Source organism: Cataglyphis hispanica, chromosome 22 (genome assembly GCF_021464435.1).
Source record: "Cataglyphis hispanica isolate Lineage 1 chromosome 22, ULB_Chis1_1.0, whole genome shotgun sequence".
NCBI lineage: Eukaryota > Metazoa > Arthropoda > Insecta > Hymenoptera > Formicidae > Cataglyphis > Cataglyphis hispanica.
In genome coordinates, this window is record NC_065975.1 from 3,883,223 (window position 1) to 3,909,728 (window position 26,506).

Below are 26,506 nucleotides of genomic sequence, written 5' to 3' on the forward strand. Positions count from 1 at the left end.
ACATACATATATTTAACAAAATTTTATATATATATTTTTATTTATTTATTTATTTATTTATTTATTTACGCATATGTATGTAGGAAATATATCTATAATTTTTTATTTAATTTGATAAATAAACTTTTGCGATGGATAAGGATGTGTGAAATGATGTGTTAGAAAGAAAGGAACATTCTTTGCAAAATATATATGGGAGAAAAAATATATTTCTTGTAAATATTACTAAAAGTAAAATTTTAGTGAGTTTAATTTTTTCGAGTTTAATTGCTGCTTTTACCAGTAAAAAATGATAATATATCAAAATAAATTTTTAAAATTCAATATATATTTGTATCAATCAATTGCACTCGTTATCTTGAAGAATGTTATCTTGAAAAAGAAATTGAACAACTAAATATACACTCTCTTCTTTTATTTAAGATAGATGAGGGAAATGATATATTGCTTTGATAATTTAAGTAAAGATAAAATAAGGTAAAGAAATTACTTTATCTAGCAACTTTTTTTAGCTATTTTATCATTCAGATAATAAAAAAATATTAAATTTTATTACTGTATTATTTACTATTATTATTATATAATAAAAAAAGTAATTGTAAATTTTATTTTTCTTTATTATATAATAATAATAATAATATAGCAATGATATTTGATATTTAATATTTTTTATTATTTGAATAATAAAATAGCTAGAAAATATTATATATATATATATATATATATATATATATATATATATAACTAATAATTTATATTGAAAAAATATATATTGATCTCAATTAATCGCGCGCCATTTTTCAAAATAAATCGCCAGCAAATTTGCATGTGTATAAATGAAATAACTCTAGTCAATTCCGAGAGAGATCACTATTGCTGTTTTCTGCAAGGCAATATGTCTATCTCGTGGGATAAGAAAGCGTGTCAATTATTATAGTGCTTCAATTTTTTGGCGACCACAGGCGGACGGATGGTATCCACGTCAAGCTAATCGCGCGTAATTAATCGCTCTTGGTGGAAAATGAGCTTCTCCGTGAAGAAGACTGGCGGTAGAATGTGGCACGAGGCACGCAAGCAGGAGAAAAAGATCCGTGGCATGCTGGTCGATTATCGGCGTAGAGCGGAACGTAGACGGGACTACTATGAGAAAATTGTAAGGCTCGCGAAAGATACACTTTTAACGTGTGTAACAAGTTGCTTCGTGTAATCTACGGAGTTAAAAAAAAAACTCATTTAAATTATTTTTATGGAAAATATCTCTTATCGTTCTTAAGTTTCAATGTACTAGAATAGGTCATTAAATTTTTTTTTTTTAATGTTTTCTCTGTCTCTTTCTGCTTTTATTTTTTTTATATTAAAAATTAAATTAACAAGGAGAAATATTGTTCAAATAATAACCGAATATTGTTGTTTAGAAATCAGATCCTACGCAATTTCTTCAATTACACGGTAGACCATGTAAGATATATCTGGATCCAGCAATAGCTGCTGCAGGTGCTAGTCCTGCAAACATGTAAGTTGTGATAATCAAGCACTGCAGCATGATTAACTCATTAATCAAATGAAAAAGTTTATTTTATTCATAGGATGCCATGGCAGAACAATGATGACAATCTCATAGATCGTTTTGATGTACGAGCACATCTCGATTGGATACCAGAGCCACCTGATACCATTGATGTTGATATTGCTTTGACAAGTGAAGATAGACATATCAATTATGAACGCTATCGTATAATTGTACAAAATGAATTTCTAGGTGGTACGTTGCTTGTCTTCCTCGTTAAGATTTTTTGATAGTTTTTCTTGTATCTCTAACTAAACATTTTTCTGTTTAGTGACTGAGGAAAAGTTTCTTCATCAGATACATTTGGAAGAACAATTTGGATCATCTACAAAATTGGATACTACAAAAGATAAGAAAAAATCTGCTAATAATGCTGCGATCGGATATAATTACGAAACGGAAGAGCCGATACCCGAGCCAGTAAAATCGGGAGATCCAGTAATATCGGAAGAAAAGGGAGATGATGAAGATAGCGATATAGATTTAGGTATAATTATTTTATTTTACGCAATATTTTTTTTTTATATATTTTGAAACAATATCGGAAAAAAGAAATAACATTTTTTAATATAACATTATTTTTTATTAGATATATGCGTAGATGTATCTCAAATAGAACCATCTCAAGCACACGAGATGAATCTGGTAGCTCAAAAATATGGACTTTTGGGTGCTGATTACTTTAGCTTTTTAACACAAGATTTTGAAGAAGCTGAAACCTTGCGACAAGCTCGAAAGCAGGAGGAGGAGAAAGCTATGTACTCGGTAAATGGTTATATTAATTTAAAAAAATATTAATATATAATATAATAAATATTGAAAATAATATTCTGATATAAAAATTCTATATGTATTCTGTATATTTATTTTTACTTTATGTAGGGTCGACGATCGCGTAGAGAACGACGTGCATTTAGAGAAAAAAAAATGATAGGTCGCGTTATGAGTCCTCCTAGGTAATAATTTATTATATTTTCTTGAATCAATTTTACATGTTATTGTATTATATAAATCTGTATTATATAAATCTTTTTTTCTTCAGTTATGCAGCTAGAGAAAGTCCAGAGTATAATCCTTATAGAAAATCTTCTTCTAAATCACGATCGCGATCCGCATCGCCTGTAAATACTGGACAGATTACTTATATCACGAGCTTCGGTGGGGAGGAAGAGAGTCATGGAAGCACATCCCATTTGTCTTCGTCGAATTCAAGAAAAGTCAATTATTCATATCTCAGACGACGGAGATCGGATAGCCCTGCTTTTAACGAGAAAACCGTTACTAGGAAAATATCCAAATCTAGATCAAGAAGTTGTTCACGCTCCATTAGTAGGACTAAATCTTATAGGGTACATGATAAAAAAAGAAGTGGATCCAGAATAAGTTCTAGGTAAGTGTTGCAAAAGAATAAGAAAATCATTAAAGGCATGGATAACTTTAAAAAAATTGAATACATATGTTAATGTAATATGTTCAATTTTTTCTTGTATTTTAGATCTAGAGGTACGCGTTCGAGAGTTCGAAAGTACACAAGATCTCGAACAAGAAGTCATTCTAGACGATCACGGACGCGAAGCAAATCACGCTCGCGTTGCAAAAGTATCAGTAGATCTCGATCGCGTTCAATTTCTCGATCGAAGACGAGGTCTAGATCCCGTTCCCGTTTGAAGAAGTTGAGGAGCTCATCCTCAAGTAGTGTATCCAAGTCAAGATCGAGATCTAAATCACGTAACAGAAGCCGTTCAAGGGATAGCTATCGAAAGAAACGCTATTCGCCGTCAAAATCAAGATCCAAATCTCGTTCAAGATCAAAATCTCCATCGAGATCTAGGTCACGGTCGAAGAGTCAATCCAGTTGTAAACGATCGCGAAGCGACGATAATAAGATACCAGCACTGCCAAGGTAAAAATTTTATGCAAATTTTGTCGAGCGTTAATGTAAACTTTATACAAAATTTATTGTTTTTTTTTATTTTATTTTATTTTATTTTTTTTAATGTAGGTATTATGGTCGTCGCGGAAAATCGTCAAGCCTCGAACTGGAGTTGTCTGATAATGAAGAAAAATCCAATTTAACAACATCCAAGACATCGATTAATACAAGCATGTAAGCAACAAACGCGATTTTGATTAGTAATATATTCAACATTATTGTGCATAAATTTTTTAAAATCTTCGAATATTTTTATCATATATTTTTTCTTTATGATTATGTATTTTTTTATATTAAAGAATTTTCTTCTCGTTTAATAATAATAATAATAATAATAATTTCAGGAACAAGCCAAAAGCAGGGTTAAGTACAAATTCTGGTGTCGGACACAAAGTCAGTAAGAACCATAACGCTTTCTTAGTCACTTAACGCGCAGAGAATAAAGACAGAACATACTCTAAATAAGTACCATCCAAACGGGGAGCCTCAACAAAGCGCTTCTCGTTTTCGTTGTTGTATTACGTAATTGACGTATCGACGTATATTTTATGTTTTTATTTGATATTTTATTTTTAATATACTTTAGAATATATTTTGTTAGAGAGCTAAAGAAATCGAAATTTCCATATGAACTGTTATGATATGCACATAATATAAAATATCAACCGACGAATTTAAATCCAATTATAGTGTTGTACACAATGCTATTATTTTTTTTTAATTTTATAATTTATAGCTGCATTCTACTAGTCACTCAATAGAGGAAATAATAACTTTTTGTATATGTATATTCAGTTATGTTCTAGAACTGATAATATAATGTTATCAGTGTATATAAGTGTATACATATTGATTTATATATATAGTGGATTAGACATTTAAATTACGCCAAAAAGGCTAATACTTAGTTATACTACTTTTAAGAGTTTTAATCTTTCAGTCATCGAAAACTACACCTCAGGAGCGGCTTAAGAAGAAAATGCAAGCCTTGTTAAACAGGCAATGTAAGTTAACATGCAGTCAGAAAGAAATCTATTATTATATATTATCAAAGGAAACTAAAAATGTATTTTTTTAGATAAAGCAGACAAGAAAGCTGAACAATTGAGAATCGAGAAGATGGAGCAACAACGACAAGATCGAGAAGATGAAATACGAGAAATGTCTTTAAAACTTCGTAGAAAGTAAATAATTTTTCCATATTTCTTGTGTGACGTGCAGATACATTTACTTGAATAGTATCATATTGATTTCATTTTATCTCTCGCAGACAGAGAGAGCGGAGACATCGTTACGAAGGCCACAGTTCTGATACGCGTTCTTCTGTGTCTCGTACACCGAGTCCGAGCCGTAGTAGTCCAAGACACCATGTACGTCGTGAGAGACGTGACGTGGACAATGATCGTGAACGGGAGCGGGAACGGGATAGAGAGAGAGATCGACGCGATGATCGCGATCGGAATCGAACTGAATCACGTAGAAAATATAGAGATTCGCCGCTTCGTTCGTTGAGTCCGAGGAGCAGTCGGTAAAAAGTCTTCTCTGGATTTTGATTAAGCTTGAATTGCGAGAATACGCGAATGCTATGTACATACTAGTCGATTGTATTTCTTAATTAGCATGTACTAATCACATAATACACATGGAAAAAAATTATTTAATCATAGATCAATGTTTATTTTACAATTGCATTGATGCCATCTGGATACAATAAAATAAGTTTGCATACTGCTATTTATAATAATTATGCTATTTTCCATTATTTCAGAGGCCTAGTCGACTACTGACTTCAGGATACTATAGAATACAGTTAATCTTCCATCCAAATAATTTGAAACATCGCGAATATTTTCTGTACAACTGCATTCCTTCCTTGAGCTATTATTGACTGCTTAAAAATTTATGTCACGAAGAAAAGGTGAATAAAATAATGTATCACACATAAAAGGAATTGTTCTAAAATATGCGTCATATGAATTATATTTTGACTTAATCCGCTTTTATATATATATATATATTTTACAACTGAAAGAATATTTATATATAATTTATGCATATTTACATATATATAAGAATAGAAGAACCAATATAAAAATAATTGCATTATTCTTACGTTGTGTATTAGTGAAAGCTATATAAAAATAATTAATGTTATTATTACAAGGAAATCATGTTTATAATTCTTATTTCACATGAATGAAGCAAGAATGGACGAATAAATAATATGGATTCTTGTATCGAAAGTATACCATTGTATTTTAGAGTTGCACTTTGCTATCTTATTATATAGATACATTATTGTTAAATAATTATTCAACAATAAAGATACTCGTTACTCAGCAGGAGACAAATAGTGATTCTTTTTCATGCAACCACTTACATAAGTGTTTATTTTATTAATAATTTAGTTTAATAAGTTTTTTATATTAATACTTTTACCTTATGTAAGTTATATTACCTACTTATTAATTATTAAAGACTGCTTCAGTGCGCATAATGTAATTGAGAGATTAAAAAGTCTGTTTTTGCATTTGTGAAAGAAAAATCCTAAACTTATAACATAGTGCGATTTTTCACACATAAATATGACTTACTAGAATTACATTATTTATCAATTTATCATACACTGATCATGTTATATAGTAATTATAATTATAATTCTATGAAACAGTATAAATCATTTACTATTATTCATATATACGTATATATACACACACTTATATATATGTATATATGTGTACATATGTGTTTATAAAAAATTAATTATGATTAATTATACACATACAAAGGTTTCCTTATAAATCCTCATTTTTATCTTGCTTTTTTATATGTGTGTATGTAGTACATATGATTGCATCAACAGTTATCTCTGATTTTTTTAATTGAGAGTGGATGAAAGATTGGTTACCTATTCGTCAAAAAGTTATTGAAAAGATAACAAATAATGGCATTAATAAGATTTGCAATTTTAACTGGTATGTACTATATATATATATACACTTTATATTAAAATTAAATCTATTTTAATGAAAGATTATACAATGTTTAACTACGTACACATTTTTAAGGTTACATATGACATTACTCTTACAATTAGTTATTAATAATCTTCCTATTTCTCTTATGTATTTTATAGAATTATGTATTTATAGAATTATGCATTTTATAGAGTTATGTATAATATATATAAAGTATTATGTTTCTTAATTTTGCAAAAAAAAAAAAAAATTAAAATATGTACATATTATTCTCTTATAATTATTTAGTAAGCGATACTTGTGCAAATGGTGAGAAAATAGATGAAAGTGGTCCTAGATTGGTAGCACTTATCAGCGATACAGATTCGACAGAAAATGTACTTAAAGGAGAAGTTTCTTATACCGCAATTGTGCCAGATGATGAAGCTTTGATAATGGTAACTATATGGATATACTTTATATACTTTATTTTTTGTATAATATATTTTAATTTATTATATTTGTATAATGCAGCAACATTTAATTGATTGGAGTGATGGAAATAAAGCTGATGTCATTCTCACTACTGGTGGGACTGGATTTTCTAAAAGCGATGTTACACCTGAGGCCACTAAAAAAATTATACATAAAGAAGCTCCTGGAATGTCTTTAGCAATGTTCATGTCAAGTTTAAAAATAACACCAATGGCTATGCTTTCTCGGTAAAGCTATTTCTACTCGCTGTGTATCTTTAAAATTACGTAATCTTTAAATTTTTAATATATCTTCAGAGCTGTATGTGGAATAAGAAATAAAACACTGATCATTAATTTGCCTGGCTCAAGTAAAGCCGCAACGGAATGCTTGAGTGCAATTGCACCTGCAATACCACATGCAGTAGATTTGATTTTAGATAACAAAATACAAATTAAAGATACACATAATATTGTCCAACATAATATTACATCTTGTTTACATGACAAGTCTTGTACAAATCTGGTAAGATACTTGTTATAAACAATAATAATTAAATATATTTAGTTTTTAATAAAATAATGTGTATGTGTGCTTACGTGAAAGATAATTATTTGTGTGAACATAATTATTTTATTACAGATAAATTTCGAAAATGTGGCAACACGCCTCAGAGAATCCCCGTTTCCTATGATTTCTGTAAAAGAAGCAATAACAATGATTCGTAATTCTGTAGAAAAGGAAAGAGAAATCGAAATTATAAATGCAAATGATGCTTATGGCAGGATATTATCCGAAGACATATATTCCAATTGTGATTTACCACCATTTAGAGCTTCTATTAAAGATGGATATGCGGTATTAGCGAGCGACGGAACAGGCAGCAGAAAGGTGTTATATGGTGTTAAAGCAGGGAATATAGTAAGTTTCAAGAATAAGTGCTTATTGCAACAAGCGCTATAAGAGCTATAAGAAAAAATTTTTTTAGTCCACACTAGTCTCCCTTATACCTGGCACTTGTGTACGTGTGAATACAGGTGCACCCATTCCTGATGGTGAGCGATTTTAACTGCACATTACATTGATTTATTTACTATTAAAGTATCCACTACTATTTTTATTTCTAATCGTAGAAGCGACAGCAGTTGTACAAGTTGAGGATACAAAGTTAATATCAAAGAGTTCTGATAATATGGAGGAAAAAGAGATCGAGATAATGACTCAACCGAAAGATGGACAAGATATTAGGTATATAACTCTATTATTATTAGAATTATTAGTATTATTTTTCATATATTTTTTTTTTTTAATAAATTTTATTAAACCATATATTTAATTTTTACTCATACGTTGTTGCAGACCTATTGGTTGCGACATAAAAAAAGGAAGTTTAGTTTTAAATTTGTACACAATTATTGGTCCAGCGGAGATGGGACTTTTGGCAGCTTGTGGCTGCAAACAAGTTACAGTTACTAAACTTCCGTCTATAGGTATATTGTCTACCGGAGATGAATTACAAGAAGCTGGAGAATTTTTGAGACCGGGACATGTTTATGATAGTAATAGAATTACTCTAATTACACTATTAAAAGAAAACGGTTTCAATCCTCTGGATCTTGGAATTGCGATTGATGAGTAAGAAAATCGAAATTTGTAATGTTTTCTGCTCATCTTGGTGTAATAATTAAATTATTCAATTTGTAATTTTATTTAGACGATTTAATTTATTAAATATAATAATTATAATTGATATGTCACATTACATTAATATAATTATTATTTTATAGTGAGTCTACTATGGTGTGCAAAATCATGGAAGCTGTAAAAAAGGTAGATGTAATTGTAACAACAGGTTCTGTGTCCATGGGCGATAGAGATATGTTAAAACCTATTTTACAGACATATTTTAAAGCTACTATACATTTTGGTACTTCAGTTTTCTTTTACTTATCAAAATTTAAAGATTTCTTAGAATAAATCAAAAATATTGTTTTTTTAGGTCGTGTAAACATGAAACCGGGAAAACCGACGACATTTGCGACGTGTATGTGGAATGGCAGAAAGAAATATTTTCTTTGTTTGCCAGGAAATCCAGTATCCGCCACTGTTACCGCACGCTTATTTCTTTTACCTCTTTTAAACGAGATGCGCGGGGATTTTTCCGAACCCATCGTAATACAAGCTAAGGTTTGTGAGATTATTTTTATATTTCGCGAAACGAAAATGCATGATGTGATTATTATGTATGTATATGTTCTAGTTGATGTCATCATATAATTTGGATCCGCGTCCTGAGTACGCAAGAGTGATCTTAAAATGGAATGACAATGAAGCATTCCCGGAAGCGTACAGTACGGGAAATCAAATCAGCAGCAAGCTACTTAGTTGTAAAGGCGCAAACGCGCTTTTAATGCTACCGGGACGAACAGCGGAGAAACAAATGTTGAATAAGGGTGATCTTGTACCAGCGATGCTTATAGGTTTTAGATAATCTCTATCAAGATATCGCGAGTAAAACTAGGATCAAAAATATATGCAATATCTTATTTTTTACTATCACACATTTTATTATTATACATATAATACATATAAATATATTTTATTATGTATATATTTATTATATACATAATCATACAAATAGCATAACATAAATAAAACAATATTTTATTACATATTAAAATTATATATACATCAGATGCACTTTTGCTGTTACACTACTTTTTGTACACATACGCACACAGTACTTTAAATATGATAAACAATTTCAATATCTGTAAAATGTAATTTTTACACTATTACTTATTTTTTTCAACTTTTTTCCAGCCCGATCTGTTTTTTTATAACCCTACTACATCATTTTTTATAATCACAAAAAATATTTGTTAATGTAATAACAATTTTAATTTATATTTTTTTCTAATAGAATCTCACTTTGCAAATGTTTAATGTTGCATGATATTTTGGATCGTTGCGCCAAATAGTAGCCAATTAAAAATAGGAACAGTTTCTTTTGTCATGTGATCACTGATCAGCTGATAGCAGGGAGCGCGGCGCTGTTACTCAATATGGTCGCTCGCAGAATCACTCTTCCGCGATATCAATGGTTTATTACGCATCTTTATTCTCTAATTAATCAATCCCAGTTTGCGTATACACGACCGACATATGTTCTTCAAGAATATACAGCACTTAATTTGCGCAGAGTTGACAAATAAGTTTGCAAGGAGCATCGATATTAAGTACATACAGTGTGAGCGACGTTTGTTAGGTTAGATTACATATTTGTATACCGAGTAAATCGGGATGAATTGTTTCTACAAAAGCGTTTCGCAGACAAGAAGCCTACACACTAACTGCACGCTATTGAAAGAGACGCCATGGAACTTGAAGGGCAAGAAACACAGTTCGCAATTATGGTTAATGAGGCAAATACGTGATCCTTATGTGGAGAAGGCGAAGCAGGAAAACTACAGATGTAGAAGTGCCTTCAAGCTTCTGCAAATCAACGATAAATACAAAATTCTCAGCCCAGGTCTGACTGTGATAGATTGCGGAGCGGCACCTGGTAGCTGGACGCAAATTGCCACCAATCTGACCAATGCACACGCTAAAAATGAGGGTCCTGTTGGCAAAGTATACGCTATTGATAAACTACCGTTTTATCCTGTGGAAGGTGCAACTGTTTTGGGAAATATGGATTTTACAAAGGCAAAGACTCAGGAAACTTTGCATAAATTATTGCAAGGTAATAAGGCCGATGTTATTTTATCCGACATGGCTCCAAATGCATCCGGTATAAGAGAGATAGATCACAATAATATAATATTATTAGCGTACGCGGCTTTGAAATTTGCATTGCAAATTACTAAAGTGCACGGTGCGCTTGTTATAAAAGTTTGGGACGGCGGTAAGTCGCAAGAGTTGGAGCAGAATCTATTGAAATTTTACAATAACGTTAAAGTGGTCAAGCCTGACGCAACGAGAGATGAATCGACGGAAAAATTCTTCTTGGCTAGAGGATTTAAAGGTCTCAAGACTAGTTGATTTTTATTAGAATCCATAGGTATATATTAATTCTCTATTGTAGGACACGATGATGTGCGGATAGGTTGTATAAATAAAAGTATACAATAATTTTGATATCATACGGACAGAGCGTATGTATTTTTTTACAACTCCTTTCACTTTGTTATCTAACAGGCGGCCTTGCACAACACGACAAATGCAATAATATACATCGATATAGTACGCTATAAATAATACAATACAGTTACACAATTAATACGCATCGGGACGTTGTTGTTAACATTTACTTATATTATGCCTATATTATGCTATGTCTATATATACATTTCTCAATAATAAAACTAATATGTACACGAATCGACATCGAATAATACAGAGAGACATTACACACCACATTGAAACGCATGTAGACTTACTGGCCGCATAATGTCAAGTATTATAAAAACTTTCCGCTTCATTATCGCGTTCGTAGCGAAACACGCATTAAAGTAACAAAAGCTAATTCGAAATGTTTCGTGACTGTATCTCGATAACAACTGCTATAATGATTACAGCTTTCATATTGCGACATTACACGCAACAGGTCATAATCAAGAAGGAAAACGACTTGACAAGTTTCGATATGCAACAGGATTTAATGAGTATTGTTCGAGGAGCTTGGAAAATTATTTAATTAATGTAACTATTTAATCAATGAGGTATTCGCTATATTTTTGAAGTTTTTCGATTTTGGAGAAGAGATAGAAAGCTAAAACAATTCCAGGAATATATTAATAATAATATATATGTGTATATATATTTATATACACATATATAATTATGTAATAATTTGTAAAAGAAATGTAAATACTTATTAAGAAAATTAATTTGTAACTGACACTAAGAAATTGAATTTTTTTAATTTGTAACTACATTTTTGTCCGAATAGTTCAGCCATTGACCTAAATAATTACATTGCATGTCGATGCTTTCTCTCTTTTTTTTCTTTCTTTTCTCTCTAGTATTATTGCCATATAATACTATCTAGATAAATAAAAGTTTTATTAGGCATTCTTATTGTATCCCGTTGCTGGAAGCGTTTATTATAGCGGGATGTCGATGACGTTTCCGTTCAAGCGCATGTAAATTCGAAAGACAAAGTAAATATACGACAAAGATGATCGAAACTTGTCAACTCGGGAATAATTTCGGCGGATTCTTCGAAAAGCGAAATCGCTTTTCGAACTGTCGACGTGGAAGAACGATTGTTTAGGTCTTTAGGCCACGTCGAAAAAACTTACACTACGTTGCCGGCTACAATGTAGGTGTAATTCATGATTGATCTGCGACATGAAATAATCTAAGACGTCGAAAGACACGCTCGCTCATTATGCTCACAATTATAAACTCGCTTAATCGACTCGCTTAAAATCTGTCAAAACCGAGAAGCGAGCTTACGTCTTTCTCTCTTCGAAAAAAATCTTACAACGACGTGCATCGAATTGATTGACCGTGTACGACATTATTCCGTTACTACGCGATTCTCAAGATTTCGTACGACCGGAAATCTTGATTTTTTTTCCCCTACTCTACAATAATAACTCTAAAGATCAGTCTGCTTCGATAACGCCTCCATTAGTAGATTAGCTCGGCATATCGCTCGTGAACTCGTTAAACGCCGCTTATATATCGTTATCTCGAAAGTAGTGTTAGCACTCTGACAAGTCCAATAACGATCCATCCGCTTATATGGAGAAGAAAAATTCAGCAACATTTCAGATGAAACTTTGCATGAATTCGTGAATTCTTTCAACGCACGATATTTATTAGCAATATATTTCGTACTACAAATTTATTATACTTTTGTATGTTGCATATTTAGTATTAAATGTCATTATATGTTTTTTTTAGGTGTGTTATCTTCATATTAAAGTAATAGAATAATAACAGTTGATTCCAAATGAATAATAACAATTAATAATGTGAAATGAGCGCAAATAAAATTTTATTAAAAATTGTTATATATAAAATCATTAAAATAACATTAATAATTAAAAATATAGGGATCCAGAATATCACACACAAAATCAAATATACAACGAAAATGTGGCTCGTTATGAATTTCTAAGATTGATAAAATATGTATATATTGTATATAAAAAGTCATTTGTAAAAAAATTTAAAAATTATCTCAAGCAGTGCGTTTCTCTTCTAATCTATTTTAGCACATTTTAGTAAGACCTTATCTACGTTTGGCTGGCTTGCTTCATAAATATTAGCTTTGTCAGTGAGATTCGATATAAAATTCCAACAATTCGATTTTGTTATTCGACGTATAGTAGAGATGCGATTTTTTTCATGTAATTCAATATCTCAACATCGTTAAATGCAACGAGTTCGCAAAGAATACTCGATGCACCAAAATGCTTTTGTCTAAATGGACGATACAATTCAAGTAAAGTTTCCGTAAAAAGTTCATTAGTATAGCGAAAATTCTGTCATCGGGATTATGCAAATATCTTACGCCTTACGCCTTACACACTATTATTATTGTTTCTATTAAATTTCGTTATCGATTGCGCAGCTATTACCAAAATGCATTCTTCATATGTTGGAAGCGATGTTGCGATACAGCTATGGATTTCTATGGAAAAAGAATTTTTCCAGATTCGAGCTTAATAATAATTCAATATGACTCATAACATTCGTGTAGTACGTTTTTACTAAATCTTTTCCGTTATTAACGAGTGTAAGGTGTTCTACTGCTTTCTTCCCACACGTGAGCCTGGAAGAAACCTAGATCACTCTTTCTGAGATCGTCAAAAATCTTCCAGATAATTCGCAACACTCACGAAATACTAGATACGATTTAAGACGCAGTATCGATCTATGAAATTATCACGGAGTGCAATATTTTTCATCGACGATTCTTCTCGTCAATCGTGTTTCTTCAACGAAGTTCTAGCGATCTAAACGTCGCGACTTCGTGCGATCTTGGAATACTTCTCGAATCATTTGGCACAGTTCCAAACAGTTTACTGGACTTCAAGAAAAGGATAATTAGACGCCAATCGACGTTCTTCGCTTCTGTGCGAGCGCTCTATTGACGTTCTCGAGCGATATTTCCGCTGTAGAGGGACTCATCTTTCGCAACCGCGATGCCCGGAGGAATCGGTCACGAGGTAGCACCCGAGTGTCATCAGCCGCTTTGTCATCATCCGGAACCTGATCGATGGGATAGATGTCAGGGTCTCTGACCAGCGGCATCTTGCTCCAGAAGTCCAACAAATCCGGTCTCTGCTTCTGCCTCTCGCTCGTTGGGACATGATCAGCTTGCAATCGGTCCGGCTTCCAGCTCGGCAAATAATAGACCGGTTTCTGGCGAATGGGGACGCTGCTCTTGGTGCTGGTGCTGTCGTGAGGACCAACGTCGTCTATGGAATGATGCGAATGCTGCTTATAGCCCAGGCTGTGTATGCTGTTGGCCTCGCTGGAGGGGAATCTCACGTAACCGTCCTGTTGTGGCTGCTTCACGTAATCAGGAAACCTCACGAAGTCCTCGGACGAGCCAAGATTCATCGTCGTCTGTTTGAAATTCGCGGGGATATTTAGTTGAAAATCTTTCGAGTTTTCCTGCAGCGCGCTCTCTTTGACAGTTGATTGTTCTTTATCCATTATTCGGATCTCCGGATCTCTTATGGGATGATCATCAGGAAAATCGTATGAAAGCAATTCTGATGAAGAAGACGCAGCGATCAGCTCCTCGTTCTTCTTATCCTGGAATCTCGTCAATTGCTCGGTTCGTTTGCGTCCGTTCAGGCTGGTAAACGTCGTGCCGTGAGCTTCCTGAGAAAATATGACTTCCGGTTCGGTATTAGAACTTTTGCCAGACGGTTCCTTCGAACTCTCATCGCTGTTCTTTATAATCTTTCGAATCACAATCGGCGACTTGGTACTAGTTTGCACCTTCTCAGTGTTTACGTCCAAGAGAGTTGTTTCCAAAATGAGATCTCCGTTGATACTGACCTCACTGGAGACGTTGCTGCCCGCCTCGTCCTTGTCCTCCATGGACGAATCGTTAAAGCGAATCATGATCAGATCGCGTAACTCAAGTGTCTTCTTCTGATCCGCAGTTTGGTTCTGTTGTGGCTGATCGCGATGCAATCGTTCGACGTTTTGTGTAGGAATCGTCATGCCAGCTTCTCCATGTCTAAGGATCTCCTCGTTCTCCGGCTCCACCGAATCCTCCTCGTCCGGTAGATCTGTGCTGTACGAGTATTCCGCATCCTCCTCCTTCTCATCATCATACACGAACTCTGTTTCATGGGACTCGTTCAATTTGGAACTTTCCGATGTCGTCTCGTCGTCCGCTTGCGTCTCGTTATCCCGCTGCTCGTCCGTTGCAATTGACGGAACTTCCGTTGACTTGTTCGTAGACGGAAGCGTGGATTCCGGCACAGTGTCAACAATGACCTCCTTCGCGGTTTCGTTCGAGGTGACGTTAGACATCTGTACAGTCACGTGGCTGTCTTTCGTTTCACGTGGCTGTGTTTCGTTTTGCGTTATTGGTAAATCATCCGCTACGTTTGGCAACTTTGTAGACGGAATCAGCAAGATTAGTGTGGGCGACAGTTCGGTGAAGTTCTTTGGTTTTTCCATCATCGAAACATTTCTCGTAACTTCGCTCGCATTGAGTCTTGTCACGCTCGAAATGTTCAATGAAGTTCTCAGGTCTATCGGGATCTTGTAATCCACCACCTCTGAGAAACTAGTGTCGTTCGCCTCTTCGATGAAATCGGCTACTGGAACCACTGCGTCAGCCTTCTGATGAATTCCTACATCATCGGTATTGGAATTCCCAGCAAGAAACGTCGTTGCCTCCTCATCTAGCACCGTCTTATTCTTCATCTCGTATTTGCTCGTTACTGCGACCTCGTGCGGCCTCGTCTTCTCTTCATCATCCGGATGAGTTTCATTACGAGACGGCACTACGATTGGATCGTTCATCGAGAATGTTTCCTCGACCTTTGTCGTCGAAGGCTTAGGATTAGAGGGAATCAGGGGGATGTTAAGTTGTAATGGGCCACTTGACTTCCTTTGATCGTTCTTGTTCCCGGAGGCTTGCGGTCCACCGTACATGGCATTGAGCCGCTGCAAAAGGAAGCTGATATGCGCGTTCTCGTCAATGTTGACACTCTTCACGCACCTGCCCATAGTATCCGCGCGATAACCCTCAGCGCAGGCGGGCAACGCCGGTGCGATGAACACGCTTTTGGGTGTTATCCTTCGCAGAAGAGTGGCGGAGTCCATGCCATGTTGAAAGCTGTTCTGCGCGTCCACCAGGAGCCACGCTTGCCAGGCGAAGTCGCTTAAGGAGCCAATGTCCTGTGGTTTTCTTTTGGCGGTGGGCGCTGACGACGATGATTCAGGTACATTGGCGGGTGCCAGTTCACTGTTGCAGGTCAATCCGAGAAACGCTACGAAGATAAGAGACATTCTCCATCGAGAATGCCTTCGCCGTTGGCTCAACATCTTCTTTGCGTTCCTGCCAAAGCTTCTTCAGGAAGGGTTCCGGATATTCTCAAAGACGCGTGTCTGTGTGTTGATCTTTTGCTTGTCACCTGTTCTTCTTTGGAAGCATCGGATCAATCTGTCAACAGATAGAAAAGATAAAATTAATTATTTTGTTTGTATATAGTAAATGAGTATATTTAAGTGGCCGAGCGGAGAACTTAGCGATACGTTTACGTAACGCAAGGATGAATTAACTTCGCCGCTAGGGCTTTCACTTAAGTAGCCGCTCATCTCCCAGAGAGCAATATTAACCCAGTTTCTAATCTTAATAAACGCCACTTAGCCGATGCGTATACCGGACGCGACGTTCCCTGAGGTAATTTAGGACTGCGAGTTTCCTCAGGACTTTTTCAGAATGTTGCGCATCTGCTTCAGGCGTCTCTAAAGTGCCCCTAGTAATATTTCCATCTGTCCGCAAGCCGCATAATAAATTGATAAATTAGAGCGAATTGAGAGATAGTGTATCGCGTTTACTGCAAAGGATAATACATAAAGAAATATCTGTTATAAAAAACAGAGAAAACAAATCAACACTAAAGTAAATTTTTCTCCAAACATTCCGAGTAAATTATAATTATAGACACATGGCACGTCACGTTTAGAAAAAATAATAATAATTCATTATTCTTGTAAAATAAAAATTGCTTTTTGATTTACGAACTCTTAGGAACAAATAAAGAGATAATAAAAAATTCTTGAGATATATTTCTATGCGTCAAATTTGATGACATACGCATGTGCGTTGCACAAGTCAATTGCCGGTTTTATTAATTTAGTCGACCGCCCACAAATGTCACATATTAATCAAAAGCGATTCCTAAACGCGAAACAATTTTTTTTAAAGGGAATTTTATTTAAAGGATTTAAATTTTTTTAAAAAGAATTATATTGTTTCAAAAATTTCTTTCTAACTAAAAATCTTTCACATATAATATAAAAGAATTCTGGAAATAGAAATCTTTATTGATTTCTGAAAAATTTATTTATTATTATTTACGATTTATTATTATTTATTATTATTATTAAGTAAAAGCATTAACCATATTAGAGTTGTCATTTGCATGGTGGTTTTTTCCTTCTGTCAATTCATGTATGTATCTGTATATATTAATTCAGAATGTAGCTATCTTTATATCTCGCTTTTTCTAACTGACATAAGACTCTTGCATCGAACATAAAATCTATCATAAAATATGCTGGAGGTACTAAAGAAAAATTGGATGCAGGTTGCATCATGAGATGCATTGTTTCTCGAGTAATAGAATATATTTCGGCTTGTAATTAGGTATATACCGTTCGCATATATTCTTAAAAGGCACGCTGCAAAAGTGCGTGTCTCATATGCGTATGCGACTGAATAGTACGTTGGCGAGTGTGCGTACGCACAGCGAGGAAAAGTGAATGCACGCCGATCTGTTTTTACCGTTACGCAGGTTCGCCGGGATTATGTCTGCTTCGTGAATAAGACGTACAAATATGAGAATCGACTTCCCGATCGTTTATATGTCGTCGCCTCGCGGAATATACGCGGCCTCTTAAGGGTTCTTTTGCCTTCTATTTTCAGTAGCTATAACAGCAAAAGCAACAGCGGTGGACATTTTATGACGTTCCAAGCGAGAGAAGCCGCGAAATATATCGCATAGCTCGGTTTATGCCGCTAATTTTTATCGGGAATTATTTTAAGATAAATTTGTATGATTACGATTTGAAGAAAAAAAGAAAATACTATTTTTAATTAATAATTATCACGATGACCGCATCTCTTTTCAAAGACGATCAATCAAGCTACGTAAATTTTTGAAAATAGCAAACTGAAATAACTTTGTAAAAGTTTCTTATTAAATGTCATACTTTTTTATAAAAATTTATTTAAACCAGGCAGGACAATGTTATGTTATTGTTGAATTTTATTATTTTCTCAGAATTTTTTGCAGTTATTTCATATTTATTTAAGACGATTATATTATACAAGATTTTCTTAACCCTTTGCAATTATAATAATGTCAACAACATGTCAATGACATTTGCTGCAAAATTTGTTCTCTCATTTATGTTATTAAATGATTCGATTAATGATATAAAACAAGTATATGTTTTATGTCAATTATTTTTATCTCTTTTATTAAATTTTTCCTTTAAATGCTTTAATAAAAATAAGCAATGTTTTAATTGCCGTGTTTTTTTCATGTAATATGGAAATTTAAAAAATCATGAAAAAGAATTAATCGAATTTTTGCTAGAAAAAAGATTCTAATATTTCAAACTCACAAAATATGTATTTTAATGTGTGAGTGTAATGCAAAATTTACATAATAAATTATAGAATAATATGTATTAAATAAAAATATATAAATTGTAAAATTTTGTTTTTTAATAAATTAAAGAATTTCTTTTTCTCTCTATTTCTTTTCTATAATCGATTCATGAATACGAAAATTAATTCCCTGATCATAATTGATTGTATTAGAGTTTCTGAGTAAAAATTATATATAATTTGCATTTGAATGAATAAATTAACTATTTACATTCATCAGTTAGCAAAATATATATAAATTTGCGTCATACTCGATATGTAAAAGATAAATTAATTCCTTTTTGCTATTCCTGTCAATGGCACGATGTTTTTTTCATTTATTAAATAATATAAATAAATTAACACATAAACATGAGTAAAAAAGGCTATAAAAATTCAAATAACTTAAATATTATTACGGTGAAAAACATAGAAATATATGTGTTCTTCAGGGGATCGCAGATTCTTCTCTCAACAGTTCTTAACAAAGTAAACGACCGCATTTAATCTAGACCAATTTCTATTCTAAGAAATATACCTTTATAAATTATTTCCGGAAGGAAAAAAAATTCTAAATCACTATTCAAGCAATTTATTTCGAAAACGATTTAAGTCTAATATTGAAAAATGAGGAATTTAGACAGATGCAGATATAAATTGATGCTATGTCGATCAACGAACACAAATTTCTTCTTTTTACTTCCTCTATGAGGAGCTTGTTTTCGTGCCAATTTTTTTTTCCCAGTTTTCTATGCCTATGTGTTCCAAAACGTCAAAATATCATATTTTTTAAAAATATCTGTATGTACGTGTGTGTGTGTGTGTATGCATGTATGGAATAAATATTGTACGATCTTTAATTTCCGTAATTTTTGAGATATCGGACTAAATTTTTTAAAATGAATAAAGTATCATTAAAGGATAATTGATATTGTATTTGGTGAGAATCGGTGAAAGGATTAATTTTTTATAAAATTTTTTGAGAAATAACAGCACAGTCTAATTTTAGAAAAATTTTGAGATATCGGATTAAATTCTTTTTACATGAATATAATATTAAACGATTATTTTATTATTATTAAAGGATGATTGGTATTGAATTTGATGAAGATTGATGAAAATTCATTTTTTATAAAATTTTGATTTTTTGAGAAATGTCTGTACACGCTGCAACTTTCGCAAATTTTGAGATATCCACGAGAAAATTGAAAAGCCCGCTTGCTTTAAGGAGCTTAAGCTTTTGTGAGCAAAATAAAATGACGAGGAAGCAATGTGTTTCTAATTTTCATCTTATTTCCTTTTATAATTGAACTCAAATGACACAATTTACGAACGTGTATTCCCCGATGCAGAAGTAAAATATAATTTCCTGCGAGCAAGTCGGTTAACATTCCAAAAAAAAAATTCAACGTGTCCCAGGACTGTTGAAATTGATGCTATAAATAAAGCGACGTGTAATGACCGAGGAGATTGAATATCTTTCGCGCGCGCGAGATCATATTTATCAGGCTTTCCAATCAACGAAAGTCGATGCTAACGCATCGAGGTAAATGTCAGACCGCGACAGGAAGCGCCGTCGTCTGGCTTTTCATGCGAGTATTTCTCGCCGGCTGCCACTCGCGCAATAATTTCGCTCGGCGAATGGAAAATGCGATTTTCCGCGCACGCCACGATATTGACAATCTCGGTTGAATTAACGCGCCCATTCTCCGTGATCGCCGATATCAGTGATATCATTGCAGTAGAACAGAGTGTGCGGAGACGGTGAATATTTCAAACGTGAAACATCGATAATCGTTATCGCGAGAGGAGAGCACGCCGGAACGGAGAAAGGATTGTGTGTGATGATTTATGCGAAAGCTAACTATAAGTATATATATATATATATATATATATATATATATATATATATCTACGTGCCTCTTGAGATCGTCGTCGCGATATCGGCGCGATTCTTCTTTCGGAATGACCCTATCTCGATGCGCTCTGTAAAGCACGTGGAAGCGTCTCTATTAAGTGCTGTTAAAGGCGTAAGGGCGCTCGATTAATGTTCACGGCCGATCGCAGTAAGATCGCTAAACTAGGATACTTATCCTTTATAGCCCTATTTCACAACTATAATCGCTAAATTGGTTATTCAATGTATTTCTATGCTAATAAAAGGCATTATAATGCATACTGCGACGTGTATGAAGATATTAATATGAGCAAGATACGCGCAAGTTCTGCAAAATTATTTTTTTTTTTTTTAACAGACTTTAAAAATTGAAATAAAATAAGTAAGATTCAAAAAATAAAAATAAACAAGGTGATGAAAAAATAAATAAAGATGCATAAAATATAAAAAATATATAAGATAAATAAAATATATAAAATAAATAAAATATAAAAATATATAAAATAAATAAAATGTAAATAAATATAGAGGCGTAAAATATATTGTTCAGAAAAATGTGATCTGTCTATAAAACTTTTCCTTTAAATTTAGAATTTTTTTTTGTATAACAAGAGAGAGGGAGCTGTATATTCAAAAATTCGGGCAGAGCGAAATAAATATAGTGTGTTTTAAATTTTTCCCTGCTTGTCGGATGCGATGATTGTTCGAGGTCACCGAAAGAGAATTAACGATCGCGTATAGTGACACTTTATCGCGATCGTTGTAGCGCTTCGATCTCTTATTTTGTAAAAATATGTGTTCTATATATAAAGATCATATGAGATATGAGTATAATAATATTTGACTGCCACTCTCACCGCCAGAAAGACCATCAGATGTCGATGCGAGGTGTTTTAGAATTGGCCCCAATTATTCTTCGTCGCTGTCAAAACATTCTGACTTATTTTCTTGTTGTCTCTTTTTTTTTCAAGATTATTGCGTTGTTGAATTAATAGAAAATTAATGAGAATTTAATAATGATTTAATCAATGATTTTTCAAGAATATACGAATGGATAAATTAAACAAAATAAAAGATAAAGAGATGTAGGGAGTAAAGTATACATACACTTAAATATAATAATATAATTTATATTCTTATATATATATATATATATATATATATATATATATATATATATATAAATTGTGTCATCTAATTATAAAATAAAGTTAAATATACATCACGCATTAATTTGTGCATTGCATTCTTTGATTCTTTCTGAATACGTTTTTGTGTGAAAATTTTCGCTATTCAATTTTAAATATAGAGCGTAAAAAAAATATCGATAGCTGCCCGGATCGACGAACCAAGCTTTTTGTTAAAGCGTATTTTACGAAGTCAGGACACGAAACGAACGGTGTACGGTTCACCAATGATCATCCGTTCGTTGCAGCGAACACTTAAGAGCAGACGTTTCACTGATAGCCGATGGCGAGAGTATTTCCTATAGCGGGCATGTGCGCGAGCGATTCGTTATCCGCGTTTGTCAATGGACAGCGACTTTGATTGCCCATGTACCAACCACCGAGCGTTTCTGTATCGGAAGCTTTCTCCGATAACGTTGTCATTTTCGACGAAACGGGAGAATAGAAAGTGATACAGAGAGGAATGTTCGGAAAATCCGTTAATTACGTTCCAACCATTATTAAGAGATTATAATTAAGCGATAACGCGCGCGTGAACAACGTCCGTTAAGCTTGATTTCCTAGAGATTTATTTCATGATGTTCGGTGATGTTCGAACTGGCAAACAAGATTATTGGCGGGCAGGAAATTGATTTAATTATCCAGCCTTTATGAATTCTATTGTATTTTAAGGATATTTTGGCTGTACAATAGTGGCAAAAACTGTCAAAAGTAAAAAAAATATATTTTTTACATTTATATTGTTTGAAAAATTAAATTAATGAATCCAGATTATAAAAAAAAAAAAATTAAAGTATTACAAAATAATGTGATTTTAAACGCCTTTGTTAAAGAAAATAGTTGTAATTAAGATTTTTCTTAATTTATGACAAAAACTTTCAATCGTGAATACTCTTTGAAATCAATTGCAAGAATAAAACCCGAATAATTTGCAGAAAGAGAGAGAGAGAGAATATTTTTCTACAATTTTTAGTAAATAACTTTTAAACAAGTAAATAAATTTAAATCAAGTTTTACACAAATATTTATTAGATTTTCTTAATATATGTGAAAATTTTTATTTCGCTAGCAATATTTTTTCCTTTTTAAATACTACAATACGCGATTTTCCATAAAAATCAATACTAATTTAAATTTAAATAATTTCAAACATGGATAAATATTCCTCGTAAAATTGATTAAATCGAAGAAAATTAATTATAAATCATTTAACCGCGATATCAATATTCATATATTTGCATTTGATATAAAAATTTATATGTAAAGAACTCTATCCTGTGTCTATTATAATTGAAAAGCAAATAGTTTTTATCAAATGAAATGGAGGGAAAATCTTTAGAGTAGCAAATTGGAAACAGAATTATGTTTAACAATCAAATATACAATACATTGAAAGATATTAATCTTCAAACAAGAATCCGCAATCAGATGTTTGCCCGACTTGGCTCACGCCATTCGTATACGTATTTATATTTTGTCGAGAAGAAGAGAAAAAGAAAAAGCATCTGCATTTTCTTAATATGGTTTATTCATCGTGACGCAATCGCTCGAAGAAACTGCGTAAATGCACCATCGCATCGTGCAATGATCCAAATGCATTTCGCATTCAGGTTACTTGAAGTAAATCGCGATTGCACCGGGTGATACATATCATATGTCTGAGAATAGTTGAAAGAATATCATATGTTGTTTATTACAGCCTGATGCTCTTGTTTCTTCTGCGAATTATTGACAGAATGCAGGCATTGATTTTTAAGGCAAGTGCGTTGCATATAGTTAATATAATGCAGCTATGATAATATTATCCGGGAAAATTAACGATAGATTCCCACTGATTCGTTTTATTATTTAGTTAGAAATTGATAATAAATAAAAAAATGACTATTTAGAATCTAATGCAATGATTGATGCACACAATATTTAACATTATTAATATGACAGATTAAAATTGAAGCCTCGATGATTGAATTGATAAGCCGATTGTTCAGAAAATAAGAAGGTTCAGTTTGGAATCGTAATTTAGATTATTTTTTTGCAATATTAAAATTATTCTACCTTTCTCTTAAAATTGTTCGATCTACATTAAGGATATTTTGGCAGTAAAATAGTAACAAAAATTGTCAAAATTAAAAAAAAAAAACATTTATTACGTTTATAATGTTTGAAAAATTAAATAAATAAATCCAGATTATAAAAAAAATTAAAGTATCACAAAATGATATGTTTTTAGCGTCTTCGTAAAAAAATAGTTGTAATTAATATTTTTTCTAATTTATGACAAAAATTTTTAGTTGTGAATATCTTCTAAAATCAACTGCAAGAAACAAAAAAAAAACGAGTAAATTTGTAGAAAAAGAGAGAAAGAGAGATATTTTTCTACAATTTTTAAATAACTTCTAAACGAGTAAGTAGATCGAAATCAAGTTTTGCACAAATATTTATTTTCTCTTAATGTGCGAAAATTTTTATTTTGTTGAGAATGTTCTTTTCTTGTCAAATTTGTCAATAAATATTACAATATCCGATTTTCCAGAATCAATACTAACTTTAAACTTTAATAATTTTCAAACCGTTAAGAGAATTATTCTCAGATTTTTCACAGATATTCTAAAGAAATAATAGAAAAGTCTATTAGTAGAAATTTTTATACTTTTGTCAATGTTTTGACATATGACACATAATCATTTAATGTGTCTCTGCGTTTTAAGCTCGAATTGTCTTACTCTTTTCTCAAACTATATTGAGAAATATGCAACTGAGAAAGAAAAGGCGCTAAACTTTCGCCACCCTGTAGAGTAGAGATTTATCCTGAGACTTACTATTCTCGGTCGGTTAAAATGGTCTCGAGATGACCAATGGTGATCGCCTCTCCTTCGACTTTCGTCGCTTCTGAATTCTCTCGCTTTACTCGAATCTACGATGATTCATTGCGAGTTGACCTCTCCGTAAATAACGCGATGCTAACTCGACGAATTTAATAATACGAAATAAAATTAATTCTCTCGTGCTACCCCGAGATATAATCAAAAGGCACATGTTTACGCGCCAAATATTTTGGCGCGCAATATAAATATCGTGTGATGCAAATAATCCTTATCTTTCAAAAAAAGCAAAAATCCCGGGAAATTTTACGAACGAGAATTTTTCCAGCATTTATCTCACATTAATCCAGTTGTGATTAATAACCGAGAATATATATTTAATATAGATTTGCGATTAAAATATAACATGTAAAATATAAAATATAAAATATCACCGACTAAATAATAAATCTTTGTTGCTGGCAAAGACCAGAAATCTGTACACTTGGACGAACATAATACGGTGCAGTTAGAATGTGAGAGTAGAAGCCTTTCGAAACGACGGCTCTAAGCGCATTCCTCAGGATTGTAATCTCGGCGTTTTCTCAGGTGATTAGTAAATCCGCTTCTCTCTCTCGGTTTCTCTCCAACTAAATTCCGCTCTATCGGCAAACAGTGGACGCATTTCGAGAAAAGGTAGCCAAATATTTTGGTACGCTCATATCAGCGAGGAAATGTACGATCTATTTATAAATACACTTTTAATTGCTAGATTTCTTTCCATGATAAATTTAATTTAAATTCTTCATATAAATTTTATCTAATATTATACATATATTTTATTATCATGTATTTATCGGATTGTTTCACACATTTCGTAGTTACAATTTTATACAATTTTGTAGTTAAGCAATACTATATGCATACATGTATGATGTTTAATAGCGTTATGTAATAGCAAACTTCGATTGTTAATGAGATCGTTATTAATGAAAATTAAGGGATGTATATGTCATATGTCAAAACATTGATAAAAATATGAAAATGTGAAAATTGAAAATTTTGTAGATTGGTCTACTATTTCTTCTGAGTATCTGTGCAAAATTTGAGTACAATTCTCTTAACGATTTCTCTTAACACAAATTTGGAAATTATTTAAGTTCAAAGTTAGTATTGATTTTTATAGAAAATCGCGTAGCATTTATTGATAAATTTAACAAGGAAATAATTATGACAAATTTGATAAGGACAAAATATTGCCAACAAAATATCACATATATTAAGAAAACTCTAATAAATAATATTTGTGCAAAACTTGATTTAGATCCACTTACTCGTTTAAAAAAGTTATTTAAAAAATTGTAGAAAAATATTCTTTCTCTCTCTCTCTCTATTTCTGCAAGTTACTCGTTTTTTTTTATTTCCTGCAATTGATTTTAGGGAATATTCACGATCAAAAGTTCTTGTCATAAATTAAGAAAAATATTAATTACAATTATGTTTTTCACGAAAACGTTTGAAACCATTTTATTTTGTGATAATTCTTTTTGTAATTTATTTATTTGATTTTTCAAACAGTATAAAATAAGAAATATCTTTCTTTTTAATCTTGACGATTTTTTGCTACTATTGTACAGCTAAAATATTCTTAATCACGCTTTTTCGATATAATAATTACCATAATAATAATTTACAAACCGAGATCGTAAAATTTCGGCCTTACGTCTTTAAAAAGTCTGACTAAAAGAAGTTACCATAAAAATACAATGGCTTATATTCCGAATTTACACAAGCACATTATCTCTAAAATCCTATAAA

The 26,506-nt window shown here is 32.5% G+C and overlaps 4 protein-coding genes across 5 annotated transcripts in view; 3 read left to right on the forward strand and 1 right to left on the reverse strand.

The window, feature by feature from the left end:
• Positions 1 to 884: 884 nt before the first annotated feature.
• On the forward strand, positions 885 to 5,851 carry LOC126857732 (CLK4-associating serine/arginine rich protein-like). 2 transcript variants are annotated; one of them, XM_050607442.1, is made up of 14 exons: positions 885 to 1,153; positions 1,416 to 1,513; positions 1,587 to 1,762; positions 1,839 to 2,054; positions 2,157 to 2,332; positions 2,450 to 2,523; positions 2,610 to 2,957; positions 3,063 to 3,470; positions 3,570 to 3,674; positions 3,845 to 3,893; positions 4,441 to 4,504; positions 4,579 to 4,684; positions 4,771 to 5,028; positions 5,269 to 5,851. In XM_050607442.1, exons 1-14 carry the CDS (start codon positions 1,022 to 1,024, stop codon positions 5,285 to 5,287), a joined length of 2,229 nt encoding a protein of 742 aa, XP_050463399.1. In that variant the 5' UTR covers positions 885 to 1,021; the 3' UTR covers positions 5,288 to 5,851. The 2 variants fall into 2 exon arrangements, with proteins under 2 accessions (XP_050463399.1, XP_050463400.1); XM_050607443.1 differs by lacking the exons at positions 4,771 to 5,028; positions 5,269 to 5,851 and having other exon boundaries at positions 3,845 to 3,897.
• A 461-nt stretch (positions 5,852 to 6,312) lies between these two features.
• Positions 6,313 to 9,708, forward strand: LOC126857736 (gephyrin). Its single transcript, XM_050607451.1, has 11 exons — positions 6,313 to 6,475; positions 6,767 to 6,915; positions 6,992 to 7,179; positions 7,249 to 7,456; positions 7,574 to 7,852; positions 7,920 to 7,986; positions 8,065 to 8,179; positions 8,291 to 8,566; positions 8,719 to 8,858; positions 8,931 to 9,118; positions 9,192 to 9,708. Exons 1-11 carry the CDS (start codon positions 6,445 to 6,447, stop codon positions 9,420 to 9,422), a joined length of 1,872 nt encoding a protein of 623 aa, XP_050463408.1. The 5' UTR covers positions 6,313 to 6,444; the 3' UTR covers positions 9,423 to 9,708.
• A 241-nt stretch (positions 9,709 to 9,949) lies between these two features.
• On the forward strand, positions 9,950 to 11,078 carry LOC126857750 (rRNA methyltransferase 2, mitochondrial). The gene has a single exon (XM_050607470.1). It carries the CDS (start codon positions 10,235 to 10,237, stop codon positions 10,973 to 10,975), a length of 741 nt encoding a protein of 246 aa, XP_050463427.1. The 5' UTR covers positions 9,950 to 10,234; the 3' UTR covers positions 10,976 to 11,078.
• Positions 11,066 to 26,506, reverse strand: part of LOC126857727 (uncharacterized) — a 60,196-nt gene continuing 44,755 nt past the window's right edge. The window contains exon 2 of the mRNA XM_050607437.1: positions 11,066 to 16,586. Within this exon, the coding sequence (XP_050463394.1) occupies positions 13,997 to 16,468 (2,472 nt within the window). The 5' untranslated portion in view covers positions 16,469 to 16,586 and the 3' untranslated portion in view covers positions 11,066 to 13,996. The remainder of the gene's footprint in view (positions 16,587 to 26,506) is intronic.

Bases quoted from the DNA above. Each gene is read 5' to 3' on its own strand.
- LOC126857736 (XM_050607451.1), top strand. From the start codon at position 6,445: ATGGCATTAATAAGATTTGCAATTTTAACTG. The intron at 6,916-6,991 runs GTAACTATATGG...TGTATAATGCAG, and splicing joins ATGATGAAGCTTTGATAATG to CAACATTTAATTGATTGGAG. The intron at 8,180-8,290 runs GTATATAACTCT...ACGTTGTTGCAG, and splicing joins AAAGATGGACAAGATATTAG to ACCTATTGGTTGCGACATAA.
- LOC126857732 (XM_050607442.1), top strand. From the start codon at position 1,022: ATGAGCTTCTCCGTGAAGAAGACTGGCGGTAGAATGTGGCACGAGGCA. The intron at 1,514-1,586 runs GTAAGTTGTGAT...TTTTATTCATAG, and splicing joins GGTGCTAGTCCTGCAAACAT to GATGCCATGGCAGAACAATG. The intron at 4,505-4,578 runs GTAAGTTAACAT...GTATTTTTTTAG, and splicing joins AGCCTTGTTAAACAGGCAAT to ATAAAGCAGACAAGAAAGCT.
- LOC126857750 (XM_050607470.1), top strand. From the start codon at position 10,235: ATGAATTGTTTCTACAAAAGCGTTTCGCAGACAAGAAGCCTACACACT.